The 18058-nt window shown below is 41.5% G+C and overlaps 1 protein-coding gene across 1 annotated transcript in view; it reads right to left on the bottom strand.

Moving 5' to 3' along the window:
- Positions 1-18058, bottom strand: part of CELSR1 (cadherin EGF LAG seven-pass G-type receptor 1) — a 166734-nt gene that overhangs the window by 80259 nt on the left and 68417 nt on the right. The window contains exon 2 of the mRNA XM_082279992.1: positions 17242-17880. Coding sequence (XP_082136118.1) covers positions 17242-17880 — 639 coding nt within the window. The remainder of the gene's footprint in view (positions 1-17241; positions 17881-18058) is intronic.

Raw genomic sequence — 18058 nt, 5'->3', positions numbered from 1 at the left:
CATTTTTAAAGCCCTTGAGATCAATCGTATTTGCTTTTGACACCGCATCCTATTCACAAACATCCTGTCTTTAATACATATCATCTTTAATTTTAGGACTAATGCTACAAAGATGTTAATCATAAAATTTCTGTTGCTAAGTTTATGTAAGTGAGGACACCACAATATCAGGTGCAAAATAACAAGAACAGGCAAAGATGAAGGCTCGTTAGATTTGGTCTTCCTCTGACCTATTCCAAATAAAGTAATGAAAGTTTAACTAATAAACAATAAATGCTGATGAAAAAAGTGAAAAGAAATAATAATAAGCTGTCTTAAAACTGAGACAATAATATCCCAGTTGCAAATGCCTTCTGAGCTGAACATTGTGGGTTTCAAGCAGCACACCGGTGCCCATCAATGAGCTGGTCTTTGCAGAAATCTGTGGTTTTGCTGATGAGTTGTTTGACATTACAACAACATTGTATAATGTTTAAAAGCTTTCTGGAAGCAACATAATGACATCCAACTACATAGAGAATTCCTCTTCACATCAGTTTACTGCAGTGTGTTTCCCCAATATACCAGTTTAGGGACTAGTCCTCAAAATTTTTTACTATTCTCTGATTGTTTTCAACTGAAACACTACATTAAACATATATTTACAGGAAGCAGCAGGTCTGCATTGATGCTCTTTTTTTTTTTTCTTCAGTTTCCCTGGGCACGTTAGTTTTTCACTCACTGTCTGTGACTGTTTGACTTGAACTGATTCTTTTCCCCTCTCCTCATCCTGCCACTTGTTCTAGACACATATTAATCTTCTCTATGTTTATAGTTGCATTACCAGAATAAAAATCATTTTGAGAAGCTGATTTGAGCAGCCCACCTAAAATGGTATACTTTAAACTGGAAAGGAGAATACACAAGAAATAAGACAAAAGGGGAAACAACAAGAAATAGAACAACTAAATTCTTCAAACAATTCCCATTGACCCTTTGCCCTAATAAAGAACCAGCTATCATTAAAAATGGATTTGCTATCTTGCACATTATGGGAAATCAATCCTCCTTTCCCTCTAGTAACAAAAGCACTACTAACCTTACACGACAATTGGCACCAAAGCAATCAGTGCCCTAAGTAATAAGAAGGTTGTTAAAAACAAATTAGCTGCAGAATCTACTTGGAAATCTCTACTGGAACAAGAGATAAAGAGGTTGGGATCCAGCGCTTTAGGGGTGGTTTCACCACAGTTCAGACTGAGTGGGAGTTACCATAGTCCCTTCCTTTCCCCAAGCACACAGCAGTTTCCTCCCCCTCCCTTGTGCAGGCATTCATGTAATCCTGCAGTTGACTGATTTGTAGAGCTAAGATGGCAAAACACCATTCATTTCTTTATTGAAGGGTTAGTGATCTTCCGATTAAGTCCCTCCTAGGATTGATGGGATGAATAGCACAGCAAGCACGTGGGAAGGAGGCAGGACCATGCACCCAGGAATAAGAATGAAGGAATGGTCTGAGAAAGGTTTAACTGTTATGGAAATACAGCTTTAAGCCATTTTAGATGGCTCACATGTGAGTCTAGTGGCTCAATGCTTGCCTTAAGTGAACTGGCTCAACATCTCCAGTAGATACCCACCTCTCTCCACTGATTGTACATGGATATACTGCAGGAAAATTTGCCTAAACCATAGGTGCAAGTCAAATAATAAAAATTAGCATTGGATTTTGCCCATAAAGGGAAATTAATGACTTCAATGGCTCTGTGGTGCATAAGTCCACCCTCAGAACCTCCTGGGACGTCAGCCTTACCTGATGCCTTTTCCTGGTCTTAAAATCAAGAGGCATACATGGTTAGAAGGGGAAAAGGGATTTTACCTTGGTATTTATTCTTAAGGATCCTTAGGTGTACACGTCCAGGTCATATGCATCAAGATGTACCCCACCGAGTCTTTCCCTGTGTCTCTGTGTGTGTCTCTCTTCTTCCGTGTGTCGTGTGTGTGTGTGTGTGTGTGTTCATCCCCCCCAACACTGGGTATAACATTATAGGCTTTACTAATTAGCATATCTATCAAAGATTCCCCAATGAGAGGTTCAAGTGAGCCCCCCCCCCCCCCCCCAAGGAACCTTCCCCTGGATGGTTCTATCTTGGTTTACAGAATGTGTTCTGGAGAGGACCTTGGGGTCTGGGGCACACTGATCCCTTGCTACGAAGCTTCTACAATGTTTAGTCTCTTAGCTTAACAAACAAGTCCAAGAATGTAGGCAAAAAGCACTAGGAATACAGAAGCTGTAAAAAGGTATAACAGGGGTATAACAGGGGTATAAAAGAAAAGGCAAAAATCTTCATGGCATCATACCTCCCAGCAAATTGGCAGCAAATGCCAATAACCAATGAAATGTGAGACAAACAGAAACACTAGCCAACTCATTCTGAATGATGGGGAAGCTGGATCAAATAGAAGTTAGAAGCCACTGGTGTACTAGTGACTGAGATTAATTAGGGGACAACTAAATTCATGTACCATTTTACATTTGACTCAGAAGTGTTATTTGAATAACAGATGTAAAATCTGGGCTTGTTAGAAATCAAGGGCCAAACCCGTACAGCCACTTCAGAGAGGCCATGCAGACTCAATACTATTGACACTGATGGTCATGACTTTGTGAGGTTTCTAAATTACACTGCTACTAAACCTTTAAACTTGAAAATACATTTTGGTCTTTCCTTTCACTCATTTGTTTACATTTTTAGCACTGGGACTGATTTAGGTTAATTTAAATTATCCCAAATCCTCTTATAGGGAGAAACACCAGCTTAAGGTCTATTTTAGAGTTTCCCTCCTTTCTTTTGCTTTCTGCTTCCTTTGCTGCTTTCTGCCTTATAAAGGCATATTATGAGAAACAGGTTGAAGTAAAATAATACATAAATACCTCTACAGACATACTCCACACATACACATTCACACTGCTGACTTGCAGTGACAGCTGTCCTGCAGAATTTCAGTTGCTCACCATTCCAGATTTAATAACATGTATTTGCAGGAGAGTAACCTGACTTTATAACACTAAGCAAAGTAACATTCCTCTCACACTACATATATAGCTTGCCAAGCAGTTCTCTGAAGTGATAGGTAGATGTGATTCTATAATAAGATACTCCAGAAATCACCCTTTTATCTCTGGATATACTTTAGTTTTTCTGTGGGCATAAGCACTAAGCTCTGAGCTGGTGGGAAGGAAGTGTGCAGAATTAGCACTGCTCTTTTGGATACATATATATATATATAGATATATCTTATACCTCTCCTTTACCATCACCCTTCTCCCTTCCCTGTGCTTCTTCCATAAAGTTCTCCCTAGGCATCCCTGATAACTCACAATTGAGATTTTCAAAAATCATGACTCAGCTAAATAAGGGCCACAAGATTTTTAACCACGAGATGCTTTAAAATAACAAATGTGAGAAGCTTTTTATTCTCTTTTATTTGCCTCTGAAGCTGTGGGTGTCATCTGCTGGCCCAAGGCATCTAGGAGTTCTTGGCAGTAAAATTCCAGCCCAAAATGTACAACCAAAACTGTCTGTTCTGAGGGAGCTCCCATTCCCCCTCACACTTCAACAGGATGATGCTACTTGAACCTTCAGAGTTCCTCTTCCCACCAGGGTCCTCAAGGAAAGCATCTGCACCCTGGCTGCTCTGAAGTCCTGCAAGCTTCTGGGAGGAGGAGGACCACCATGAAAGTGTCCCATGGGCCCAACAGGCAAGGGAAAGGCCAGAACTCCGTCCTACCTGCTGATCCTTCCCCACTGGAAACCAAGCTAAACTGTATTTTACAAAAGAAAAGGCAGCAAAAGCAGGTCTCCATCTCTCAAGCTGCTTCAGGCTGTGCCTGCTGATGCAATGCACATGCAGAGCAGCCACTGAAACAGAACCTGGCCCGTTGAGAGCCCCAAACCAGGCCCAGGATCCTGGAGCACCACCAGCCTGAGCAAAGACGATCCATTTTCCCTCAACTCCTCCCCTTCCCTGGTCACAAAACAAAGCAAAACAAAAGACACCCTGCAGAGAGGGATGGATGGATTGATGATTTGGGTTGTTTTGTGTTTTTGCATTTAAATGAGAAGGAATAACTGGGGGAGGTGGGAGGGAGAAGAAACAATACTGAGGAGGATTAGTGATATTTGGGGCACATCTGTTGGAGAAATGAATTAGTCTGTGGATTCCAGAAATTATGAGCATGTTCTCAAGATGATATATGCTCAGTGTTGCACAATCACTGGACCTCATCTTCCTAAGCAATTTCCACCAGTGCCAGCAAGAACAGAGCATAGACAAAAGTCACAACTGAATACCTGTGGTCTCTTCTTTGCGTATTTGTTGAGGATTAAAAATTCCCAGGCATTAAGTTTCCACTCCATCTACACCAGGCAACTCACCTTTCTGAGTCATGAGGCCAGAATGGTGTGAGCAGCAGAAGTCCAACCAAGATTTATCAGAAGTATTGTGATTTTTTTTTTCTGAGAGCAACCTGGTGAGCAAGGAGCCAGATGCCACAGTAAAATATTCTCCATTTAAGAAAACACCAAATTCTGAAGCTCACCTTATGGTCTGGGAAAGAAAAGAGGTAACTCATGATTTTATAGCCCATGGACTGGTGCCAATACCTCCAAAAAAAGCCCCAGCTGCTTGTTTTGCAGAGGTAGGGCACATGCTCAATGGCAAACTCATGAAGAGACATCCCTGTGTGAAACCTGGGCACTGGTCTCCTGCAATGAGCCAGTGGGAAGGGGTGCACACAATGACTGGTTTCCCCCTGCTGCCTGCTCCCACAGCACCAGACATAATCACCCCCAGGCTTCTGAGGAAATGCTGAGGAAAAGCACTCTTTTGGAATGCTTTAGATGTGGTGGATGCGAAAAACCCATAGAATCACAGGGTCGTTTTGGTTGGAAAAAGCCTTAAGCATCCAAGCCTTTAGCCTGCCACACCTACTTAACAACAAATTTTGCCCTATGGGGTCCAGTGGATAATTTCTTAATGTCTTAATCTTTAATCTTGGCTGACTTGACAACGGTCTCTTAGCTCTCTAAATTATTGAACCATTTATTGTAATGTACAGGGCCCTCGCAAGGTGTCACCTCCTTCAGCATTTGACCTGTAAGGTAAAGCTTTAGAAACCTTTTAGGTTCTGTCTCTCTCACAGAACTAAACACAGTAAAAATCTACACAAGAGAAAAAAGAAATGCACAAAAATTTCCAGTTATGTTGAACTCTGGTAGGTTTACATGTAAGACAATTCATCATAATAAAATTGCAGTGATTTGGTGTAAGACACGGTGATGAAGCAGTGCCTTTCAATAAAAGCCTAAGCTTTATCTCTGGATGTATTATCAGGGGGATAACATTATTATAGATGTCAAAGATAAAACTCAAACTAGATTATGCCATTGTGTCTGCAATTTGCATTGTCTTACTTGGAATAAATCTCTTCCTAAAAATCCCACCTTAAAACCAGTGAAGAAGCTGGAGGTGTAAGAATAAAGCATCCCTTTGCATAACACATTCATTTACAGAGGAATATCCCTCCCTCCATTTATTTTTAAGAGGCACAATCACCCTCTACCCTTACTATATATGCATCTGATACTATATTTTATTTTCTTGGCTCTCTATGCCCCTTGATTCCTCTCCAGGAGTGTTACTCGAGGTGGGGCACATGGAGGGAACCAAAGGCTGGAGCAGCCCCCATGGCTGGCAGGACAGATTCCCTTTGGGACAACCTTTGCAGGCTGATCCATATTTGCTTCTCTGCACACAGCAGGCACTTCAGCATGGGAACCAGCTGCCAGGCCTAGTCCTCACCTCCTTCCACGGGCAGCAGTGAGACAGAAGAAGGGGACAGACTCATTGTGCTTCTGCTCAGATGACAAAAAAGATTATTTCATCCCACAGAGTTGCAATTTTTCCTGGGCACCAAATGCCGCCACCGGCACCATCAACTCCACAAGGCTGCTGTTCCACAGGCTGTTTTGGCCTCACACTGGATTTTTCAAAATACATTAAACTATTTATGTGAATGAGGAAAGCAAGCAAGGCGTGGTGGCTGTGGCAGGGGTGTGTGTTCAATAACATCTTTTATCAACAGGAACTCAGGAGCTGGAAAACCAGACACGCTTTCAGGCACCATCAGGCTTCCTGCTCACTTTCAGCCTGGTTTCCCTAAGCTGCTTTCCACAGAGATCAACCAAAGGGTTGCAACTCCCAGTTCCCAAATTGGTAGGCAAGAGGAAATCTCTAGCACTTATTTTTGATCAAGTCAGCATCTCAAAGCAGTTCAAAAAGGGAACACATCTGCAAATAACTGCCCTCGGAAAGAAGAAGAAAAATGAAGGCTAAAGAATACACAGAAAAGATCAGTGTCTCCCTTTCAAGGGCAAACACTGCTGTTTTCTTTAGGAGAGTTCAGCCCTTATTTCACTAAGATCCCACTTAATTTTCTCCATGTAAATGTTACAGACATAATGATTCAGCTCACAAGAGACAGAACACAGAAGAAGCCATCTCCCCTTGTCCCCAGCAGCTTGCTGGGATTGACTGCACAAGCAGCTAACTCCACGCATCTCCACTAAAGGAAGGCTGGTGAGAGCCTGCATTTTGTGTTTTCCATAAATTAGAAGTTTTCACAGGAAAATCTCACTCTCCCATTTTCTGTGTAATCCAATACTGTCGTAAATATCACGGCAATGTAGACCCAGGCAGAGACCTCAAATCAAATCATGCCCCTTAACATCTTAGGTGGTCCCAGAAGCTCTGGTGGAAAGAAGCATAATGGCCAATTAGTGAGAATAACTGAAGAGAAGCCATAAAATATTAATAACGCAACAGAAAACCACGCTTAAAGTCAATCTACTATTGTAATTACATGTTAGGAAGCTAGAGCTCTACATTTTCATTTTATATGAGAAGAATTAGATTAAAAGAAAGGTATACTTAAAAGCACTGTGTAACTGTCTACTATGAATCGTAGTTCAGAGGTTCAGCATCATGGGGTAGATAGTGCTGGCAAAACAAGATGCTCATCAAATTCTCATTCTTATACATTGAAAGAAAATTCTGAAAAAAACAATCAAAAATGCCCCTTTGCTTGTCAAATTAAAAGGATTAGGGTTAAAAAGATAATCCCATAATCTTATGTTTTGGTAGCCTCAAAAATATTTGGTACACAGCTCCGGAACACAAACTGAAAACAAAAAGCAACTTAATCAGGGAAATTGACTTTTTCTTAACGAGTCCTGAAGAAGGGATTGTCATGTCACACACATCTTGCACAAAAAATCTCAAAATCCATGTATTTTTAAACCTACACAACAGATGGAAATTCAAAAGTTACTTTCTTAAAAAGTATTTTGAAATGGACTCATAAAAAATTATTCCAGCCAGCTTCCACAGCTTGCACTTATCTCTGCTTACAGCAGTCCAGTAGATTAAAATTCAACCTTTTTGTTAAATACCATTAAATTTTAAAGTAACTTTAAATGGTTACCATCTTGTTAGAGTTAATACACGTCATTGTGTCAATTAGGATGTGTTTAATTATTAATATAAGACACTCATCTTCATATCTTCATCTTACAATATGCACATCAGTTGTGCTGACCCTTTGAAGCTGGCCTATCTAATTAAAATATGCTTTTTAATTATACTATATGAAAATGCTGTTTCAAAGGTCTCATATGCTTCTCTACAGAGAGAGACAGCCTGAAGTAAAGTATCTTCATCTTGATTTTTAGAAACTGAGCGCTCAGACTGGTGACTGCTCGGGAAGCTGTGTTTCGGGGGCACCGTACAGTGCAGGTCGCAGAACAAAACCCGCCCCAGGAGGAGCAGGGCTGGGATGCAGGCACTGAACCATGATGCTCTAAACAAAAGAGCATTTGCAACAACAATGAAGCTGTGGTTCCCACCACGCTCTGCACAACTGTAATTATCTTGACGTTCAAGGCCAAGTGCCTCAGTCTGGTGCTCAACTGTCGAAACTTTCAATCATCACAACACAAAGAACAGGGGCACAAGAAACTATTCTATGCTTTTTTCCTTCTAACAGGATATCACGCTGATACCCTCATCTCTGCACCCAACCATCCTTCCTGCCACTTTCCCGTTGTTTATCCACTGAAAAAAATTAAAATGTCTAATTTGGGAATTATAAATATGTATACAGAAGTCCAACATGTTTTTCATAATTCAGTCTTACTGCTTCCCAGTTCTGTTTCCCAATATTTTTATTTGCAGACAGGAGAAAAGGAGCCCCATTACCTTGATCCTTGGAAGCTAAATTTCTTTTTTGTTTTGGAAGATCTAAAATATTTCACTTCAGATGTCCTGGAATTCCTTTTTTTTTGTCTTCACCTCTGATCTTCTGTGAACACTGTGAGGGGCTTTCCAGAACATAAGGTATACTGGAAAAAATACTATCTCATTATGATTTTATCTTCTGTACAAATAACTTACAGGCAAGTTGTTGGGTTTTTCTCCTCCTTTCTCTCCTCCTTTTTCCTTATCTGATTTGTTTTCAGTGAGAAAAAACCACCACCACTTAAAGGATAGGCTAACATATGGGTTGTTTTGACATTTAGCAAGTGTATATTTGGGTAATGAAAATGCAGCTTAAAATTTTATCCAGCTAACCTTTTTGAAATAAAACTATGAGGAAAAAAAAAAAAACCAAATCTTACGTTACACAAGGCTCAACTTGGCTAAATTAATAAAAACGCAATTGTAAACTATGGTCACAGAGAAATTTGCAGTTGTTGAATAAACTATTTAAAATATTTTAATTAAAACAAACCTCCATGTGTGTGATTTCTGTCAGACCAATGATCTGCAATGCATATATATATTCACAGTTATGACAGTGTGTGGGAACTTAGCTACATCAGTGAGGAGGGTTTTACATGTACCTATAAAATTATAATATCAAATACCTCCACTTTGATTAATTACGCTTCACTTCCCACGTTTTGTTTTGGTTTTTTTTTTTAGTTTTACCAATGATGATAAGAAAGTGCACTATAACAAAGGCTTTCAAAGAGCCTGGGAGAATTGTGACTCCCATTTAGGTGTGGTAAGAGAAATACCATTAATACAAAACCAGGAGAACAATTCAAGAAACTGCTCAAAATTGACATAGCAATATACAAAACGAAAGACAAGTACAACAGGTTAAAGACAATAAAAGAGATTTCACATGTGCTAGAACAAAGGGAATCCTAAATTTAGACCAGTCTGTTGTTAACCAGGATGCTAGTAGGAAACCTGAGGTGCTCGCTGTGTATCTCTCCCACACTGGACACCACTGATAAGCTCATACTCGTAACACATTTCCTTGCCAAGGGGTGGGAAGAGAGGTCAGGTGCCAGAGGCAGGCAGGTGCCCAGGCCAGGTTAGCAGCTTGCCTTGCTCATGCAAAGCCAGCTGCCTCACAGCAAACAGGAGTTTAGCTGGGCATGGTGTCAGGGTCAAATGTGTTATTTTCACAAGAGGTATTTAATGAGATTTGACTTGGAAAAAAGAGACTGAAGTCAATGTTAGCCATGGTAGGGGGCTTGGACTAGGTGATCTTCAGAGGTCCCTTCCAACCCCAAACATCCTGAGGTTATACCTGGCCATCAGGGCTTGATACTAAACACCTGCATTGTAGAAGAGCTGGGGAAGCACTTCTTGCACACCTGCAACCCTGTCCCACCACAGTCTGTGCTTGCAGGCCTCTCATGTCTGCAAACCTTGACTTCGTACTGTGCAGACCACAAACAAAATCCTGCCTTCTCTCCATATTCCACCATGATCTCACAGACACCGAGGGCATTAAGGGCAAGCAGTTTTAAAAATGTAACTGTGAGAATGGAACCATCCTGAAACAGGTTACTGCCTAAGTTATCTGGTTACTGAATTTTAGCTATGTGCTACTTTTACTTTTTTTTTTTTTTAATTACCAAAGTCTGGGAGAAAATGTAAAATGATCAGTGATAGACTCTTCAGCTGACAAATGAGGGGAGTGGCTAAATGAAGGGAAGAAGAAGCCAGCCCCACAGCTGTCTTATAGAGAAGCAAAAGAAGAAAAGCTGTAATCAGTAAGGAGGATTTCCTAGACCCTGAACTGTTTGGAAGAGCTAAATTCATAAGTATACTGGAGATAACTACTAAGGTAGCTCCTGAAGCCAGAGCTGAGTGATTACATTGGTGTGCAATCTGCTGCTTGCTTCTACAAAGCACTCATCGTGCCTCCACTGCACGAGCACCCAGGAAAAACATGAGTCCTGTCAAATAATTCTAAAACTAATTAAAAAGAACAAATACAACATTAAGTCTGTAGCTAGGTTTCCACAGGACAGCAAAGGACTTTGACCAGTGCAAATACTTCCATGGGCAAGGAAGACAAGACACAAGGCTCCAGAAAAGGCATCCAAACCCCTAGCACTTGCAGCAGTTCAGCTGAATCAAAGACCATCCCATATGCAGCATCTTGGGGTGAGGGGCAAGGAGGGTTTGGACATGACTGAGAAGACTGTGGAACTTTAAACAGCAGCTAGTTTATGCACATGAGGATGAAGGTAATGCGATAAAACTCTTTGCCTCGGTTTAAGAAAAAGCATAGCAGATTGCTGTGAAGGCTGTAGGCCATGTACAGCATTTGAGAACTAAACTGTCAACAAATACACCACAGTAATCCAATTAGGAAAGGCTTTTTGCATCCTGACAAGTGAGTGTAGGTTGAAGATTAGCTGAAGGACATATCCTCCAGATAAAAACCCACCCAGAGAAATGGTAGACCTCTTCAGGGAGTCCTGATATATACTCCAGATTTGCAACATTCATCTCCTGTGATTTGGTGACAGACATGGACAGGAATGTAATCAACAGAAACATGACAACAATAGACTTCGGAATTTGACTGAAATTTTTTACTCTGTTTTTATTGTTTCAGTTATCTTCTGGAGCAAGCAGTCATGCAGTTGTGATATCAGGGCCACAGCCTCAGGTCCAGCCCAGCATCACTTGGGTCCAGCCAGAAGGCTGTGGCATGCTGGCCCCATCCCTGCATACATGAACAGCAAACCTTGCCACAAAAACAAGCAAGGACCTGTTTTAACATGCACAGCAAGTCTCAGAGTTAAACACACCAGACAAGTGGGCACACAGACTTCTGCTGAGAATCTGTGTCAGGAAAGAAATGTCTTAGACAGGCATCTCTCCCACGGTTCCAGCCGTGAGCAGCCCAGGAATGGCCCTTTCTCAGCTGCTCTTGACCTGCCTTTGATGCAGCCCAGGACACAATTGGCTTTCTGGGCTGTAAGAGCACTTTGCCAGCTCATGTCCAGCCTCTCATCCACCAGCACTGCTGAGTCCTTCCTGGCAAGGCTCCTCTCAATCTGTTCATTCCCCAGCCTGTGTTGATACTGGAATGCTCCGACCCAGGTGCAGCACTTTGCTCTTGGTCTTCTTAAACCTCATGAGATTCCCATGGGCCCATTTCTCAAGCTTGTCCAGGTCCCTCTGCATGGTATCCCATCTTTCAGGTGTGTCAACTACACCACTCAGCTTGGTGTCATCTGTAAATTTGCAGAGGGTGTGCTCAATCCCTTTGTCTATGTCATTGATGATGACAGTAGGTAACAATAATGATAGCCTTTTCCACATTTTACACCAGTCATGCTCTGAAAAGTGTTTGGAGGATTTAAGTTCTGCTTCTGGACCATCCATTGCAGTGCTTACAGGGTCCTTGCCAGGCACCTGTGCTTGGGGGCTTGGAAGGGGCTGGGAGGAAACAGAGGCCCCTGGCTGTATGCAACTGCTGCCAACCCTGGGGTCACAGCTTGCCATGTCTACACCGACCGAGATGCCTGCTTGTTCAGTAAAGGCAGAAATGGGCTGATGAGACAGAGAAAGCTGAAGATGGATGGAAAAGTCTGTGCTGGGACATCAGCCAAGGGGTAATAATTGTAAGGATGGATCTTACAAGCAAACTATTACTTATCTTTCCATGAGATGTGAAAAAGCTGCAGAGAGTCACAGGTCCACAGCAATATGGTGCTGCTGTTATGAAGACCTAGTTTCAGTACGAGCATAAGAATAATGGTATGGCATAGCACTGCTGAAAAAGAAAAAATTTAAAAAAATGTCTAAACCTTCAACACTGTCCAGACCTTCACTGAGATGCAAACACCCTCCACAAGCTTTTTCACAGTATTGCCATACAGAAACTGCAAGGTAAGGCAACCAGGCATTCTAACTGAGGCACTGAGAAACAACGAAAGTTTGTCAGCAGTCTTCTTCAACTTTTCCTGCATCCAAAATCAGCAGAAAAACTTAATAAAAACCCATTAAGAGTTCAAATTCTGGAAATACTGCAAATCACCCAGCACTCTAATAACTGTAATTCTATTTAAACTCTTAAAATTGACTATATGTTTTTCAGAGTATTAGACCTTGCCTAGGTTTTCATCTCTTTAGTATATAAAACCATCCAGTAGCATAACTCTGAAGACCTAGCCTAAAGGATACTGTTAAGGTAGCAATGATGCAAAACATTTCAGTACCTTCATTGTGTTCCCTCAATATTTGAATGAAGTATCAGAGAGATGACTCACGAAGCTGTCACGTGGCAAGGACAACATCCCTACATTCATGGCAATGCTTGTGAATGACACAGTTTCTTATCTGGTGTTTTGTATTAAAGAAAAACTTGGTCACATCTGCTTGAAAGTGCTGTCAAAGCCCCACAAGCCTGTAAGGATAACTAAGGATAGTCACAAAACCATGGACTTTCATAAGCTAAACAAGGAGTTAAAGATGCAGTGAGGAACCTGAAGGAATCAAATTTAGATTTGCTGTACAGGATTTGGCTGTTACACACCTGTGATCCCACCGAGCTGCAGAAGTGCAACTGAGAGTGGAATTTCAGACCTTCTTGCACAAGATAAAACACTCATTATGACTACTGTAGCTGCCAGATTTCTCTACCTGAAAGGTGAAATTCCCCAAAATAAGTCTCTCTGGCCTGAAAAATGAGAATCTGGTATCAGTTAGCTGAGAAATTACTATCTGAAGAATGGATATAAGTAAAGATAAAGCAGAAGATATCCTCACATTTACTTTTATGTTCTATGTTTGCAAGAGCCAAACACTGAGAACTTACTAAGCAATATGATTAGGGACTTCTGGCAGGATGCTAAGAAACCAACTATAATTTCCTTCTCATTATACAAAGTCAGAATTCATAGCAGGCACATTAGATGTCATGATTCCTCATGTCAATATGGTATCACAAATACAAATTAGGAGGGAAAAAAAGTGTAACAAGCAAAAGATCTCTAATTGCTGTATTTGATTACTAGAAGATTTACGACCATGGACGGTTTCTCCTCTCTCTGAAGTGAAATCCAAGGAGAGCTGCAAAGGATATGGGGAATTCTCCAATGATCTTTTTCCCTTACAAACTGCTCCTTTCTAGGGGTTGTGTAGCAAAAGAGGCAGAGAGAATGTGATAATGCTAAGAAGAATTGTGGGAACATTAATTCCCTTCCTTATTTCAGGGGCTGATGGGTTTTTTTTTTTCAATTAGAGTGCTTTTGTTCTGTGTCAATTAAATTTTGCTTTTTGGGAACATGACCATAGAGGAGAGCAGTCTTGGTGGCCACTGAGCAGAAGGACTGCAAGCACAGACCTGGAGGAAGCACCCACTCACAGCAGGGCTGGAATAGTGGGAATTCACCCCAAAAAAGTGCTGACTTATGGCCACAGTGGTGTGCTCTGTAGGAGGCACCAGGATAGGGCTGGAAGTACAGCTCATGCAGGAACTGCTGTGGCACCCATGCCTCCAAAACTGGTGCAGATGACACGATGCATTTGCACTTCAGTTTGCCCCCTGGGGAGTACAGACAATTCCACCTATGTCTAAGCCTTCACCTACAGCTCATCTCAGATGCTTCTGCAGAGCTCAAACATATATGAAATGAAGCTGGAAAAGTGACACAGGCTTTATATAGTGTTCATTAAATTTGTTTCCTTAATTAAAATTACGTCCTTTAACCCTTCAGCCATGAACACAGCTCTCTGCCATCAACGGCACAATTATTAGTGCGTACATTGTTCACTTCTCTACATTAATTTGTATGCAAAGAAAAGAAGTTGAAGAGGTTGTAAGTCTGAAAAAATATGATTAAAAATATATGTACTTCCTCACTCACCTCCTTACATCATGGGAAGTGAAGGGAATTCCAAATCACCCCAGCCTAGCCAGTAATCAGGTTTCAGAAATACCTTGTAGAAGCTCAGTTTACCTTAGTGCCCGTAACAGAAGACTCCTGAAGACAGAGAAACTTTCATCATGTATAAATGACTAACAATTACATCAAAACAAATGGAGGGCTTCAAAGCTGGGTGGAAAAATGGAGGGAAATTCCATCCTATTAAGATAGGACATAATTGTCTTGTACAGGAAATAAACACTATATTTTTAGCAGGTGACCAGTCAGATACAATCAGTACAGGGTTATGATTGTGTAGTGATTTCTCATCAAATTGCAGCCTATCTCCCCAGAGAGATGACAGATCTTAGTATCTTCTTATAATTTTTTTTCTATGTAGGCTCTTAACTAGGAAATGGAAACATGAGAGCTCCCAAAGCAGGCTGCATTTCATAGACTATTACCATCCATATTTCACCTTTTACAATTAATTCAAAGATTTGTAAGAACCTCATACTGGTATATTACTACACTGCATTAGTACCATGATAAAATTTCAGCAACACCAGAATCTTCCAACCTTCAGACTCAGCAATTCTCTGCTCATTCCGGTTTATGGCCACTGCATTCCATGAGCCAAGACACACTGCTGCTATTGAAATCTATGCTATTTACATACCAAATAGATAGAAAATCTGGATTGCTGTAAATAATAAATTTACATCCAAGCTGAAAACACAGTATTATGATTAATACATATAAACTGAACTTGCAAATGGATATGAACATATTTAAAGCAAGTATTAAAACCATAGGTAAAATAACAATATTAAGATGAGATTGGGACAAAATTCAATAATGCATCTTCATAAAATATTTCTGGTAATAGGTTACTTGTTGGTAACATTTTCAACCTTGCTCTGTAAAGGGGATGAACATCAACTAATGGCCACTATACGTAGGTAGATGTTTGGGTTTGATGAACAAAACACTGTCATGCAACATGGAACCTAAAGGCATCAATGTCATGTAAACAAACCACAGAGCAGATACTGAATTTCTACTGCATTCACTCAGTAATAAAACAGAAATATTCAATAATATTTGTATCAATTTATGGGATAAGGTATTCCAGATCCCTCTTTATCATGGCTGGAAGTGTTTTTCCCTGGCCAATCTGAATGTGATCAAACTGTCCTTCCAAAAAAGAAAGTGTTTCACTCAAGTGTAGTTAATTCTGACAGCAAAGCTATAAGCAGTGCTCACTCCTTGACTTTTGACCACCTTAATACCCTGGTAGCAGGACAGTTAATTTTTAACTCAACAACTATGCACTGAAAATAGACTTACAGATCAAATCTTTCTTTGTGTATGAATAATATGGTGCTTCTCTTCTAAATATGTACTGTATTTGTTCTGACTACAGCATTAAGTATTAAACATGTTAATCAATTATTTATATAAGCTTATTATCTTTCATTTTTAAATGATATTTAGCCTTTTTTTCTGAAGATTTCTAGCAAGAGATTCTAAAAATGTGGTGGAATGAATGATGGAATTCCAAAACTAAGACATGGATGCATTAACATAATTTTTATGCATATCTTTGGTTAATGAAACTTGCTACTTCTAAGCATTCCTATTTACAGTATCATAGTTGCAAACATTTTTAATGAAATCTACTGATTGTAAAATCTATTTTGTGATGCCCAATTCTCTATGCATTGTGTATTAATGGATAATGAACTTTATAATGTATTTCACTGTGGAAGTCATTCATGAGAAGCCTGGCAGGAAAATAACTCCTCAACAAACACCAGTTATCCCAACCATCTCACAGTTCTATTCAGTTTCTCCCATCAGGAAAAATATTTGTCCCCATCTTCTTAGAAAGGTCCTGCTGCCCTAAGCCCTGCATAAATTTCAGGGAGCACCTCCTGTCCCCCATGCTGCGAAAAGCCCACTTCCCTTGCTGCCATGTCCCTGCTCACTAACTCCTGGCTCCTTCCACAGTCACATTTTTGATGACAGACCTGAGGCAAAAGTCAGAGAGAGTGAAGGAAAACCCTTCCACCTGGAGGGCTAGATCCACATCATCTAGATTTTTTTTACATCAGAACTTAAATAATTTATGTTTTCAATATTTTGTAACTTCAGCAGTGAGAGGCAGTGTTGGGAACCAGCCCCCTCTGCTTCACCCCTTGTTTGCAGGGGTCACAGCAGACATTGCTGAGCTGTCAGTGTAAATTACAGCCGGCAGCACGTCAGTGCAGAATGCTCAAATGCGTGTGCAATTTCGAATACATAAATAATCCCACTGACTTTACTGAAGCACCAGAAAACATTCACCTAGTACTATATCGTAACTTCTCAGGAGTATTTGAGAAGCAGCACTTTGATCTTTAATAGCTGTCAAGTCCATGATGAGGCAAAGTACGTTCCTCAGTGGGCTGTGGAGACAGGCCTGGAAGCAGCTATGTCCTTCTGGAGTTTTATCTGAACATTTACAAGCTAGAGCAGACTTACAGCATTTCCCTTAAGTGTGTATTATTGCAGCTTTTTGGGAACAAGAACAATCCTAATGCTCTGTGCTGGCTGATGATCAAGGGCTGAGGAGCTCCTATCGAGGCTGTCCACCCTGGTATGCAAAGGGGCCTGGAACGGGTTTACATGCACACCCAGGAACCAGGAGATGTGTCCCACCTTTTTCCTTCCAGACAGAAGAAATGTGTTTGCATAAAGCATTTTGAGCAGAAATTCACACAGTGCAAATCTCTTCACAGCTGACAGTCCACCTGCATGACCTGGAGCAAGGCATGGTTCCAACCACCATGCAGGCACAGAGATATGGGACTTACCCTAAGTGACACTCACAAACCTTTTCCTGACTAGAAGGCAGTGCCAGGAGTTTTTCTCCTTTTGACTAAGAATGCCAGCAATTTCAGCTTGACACAGAGCTGGCCTGGCTGATGGTCTAACATATAAATCATGGGTAAAAGATAAGATAAACACATACCAGTGTAGTCCTCGTAGCACTCACAAGTGTAGCCCCCCTCTCGGCTTCGACACAGCCCATTGCCCCCGCAAGGGTTGGAGTAGCACAGATCAATTTCCGTCTCACAGTAGTCCCCCGTGAAGCCCGGGGGGCATCGGCACCGCAGCCCGTTGATGGGGTGGATGGGGCGGAACAGGACGGTGTTGGAGCTGATGAATGGGGCCGAGCTGTCAAACTTCAGCACAGAGACACACTTCATGTAATTCTCACAAGGCTCACGCAAGCAGATGTTGTCGTCGAAGGGCAGCACCCTCTGCGTCGAAATCATGGTCAGCAGCGTCCTGTTGAGGTAGATCTGCTCCTGCAGGTCCTCAGAGGGGAAGAACTTGTTTCGAATGCCACCAGGGAGCAAGGCTGAGAAGGTCACGTTCAGGATATTGGAGCTGACATCCGTGTCATTTTGGATGTTGAAAACAAAGATGCCATCCTTGGCAGTGGAGAGCACAGTTGCCACCCCCTCCACAAACAGGGACAGGAGGGGAGAAAGGAACCTCTCCTGGGACATGTTCTCCAGCCGCACCGTGATGCTGTTGGTGAGCATGTCATCCGTGATGATGGTGACACGCAGGGTGCAGACCGCAGTGACACTGTGAACACCATCTGAAGGGAAGAGAGAAAGACAACAGCGATGTCAGAGAGCAGGCTTCAACCTATGGACAGGGAGGCTCCCACAGTCTCCTGAAAATAAAACAGACCTGCAAGGCGGTCAGTTCATGGCACCAGGATGAGACAGGGAAGTGTACCCACCTTCTGCAGTGACTACCCATGCCTTTTCTCA

The sequence above is a fragment of the Coloeus monedula genome (genome assembly GCF_965178545.1).
Source record: "Coloeus monedula genome assembly, chromosome: 4".
Taxonomy (NCBI): domain Eukaryota; kingdom Metazoa; phylum Chordata; class Aves; order Passeriformes; family Corvidae; genus Coloeus; species Coloeus monedula.
This window is presented reverse-complemented; position numbering and strand designations above follow the sequence as displayed.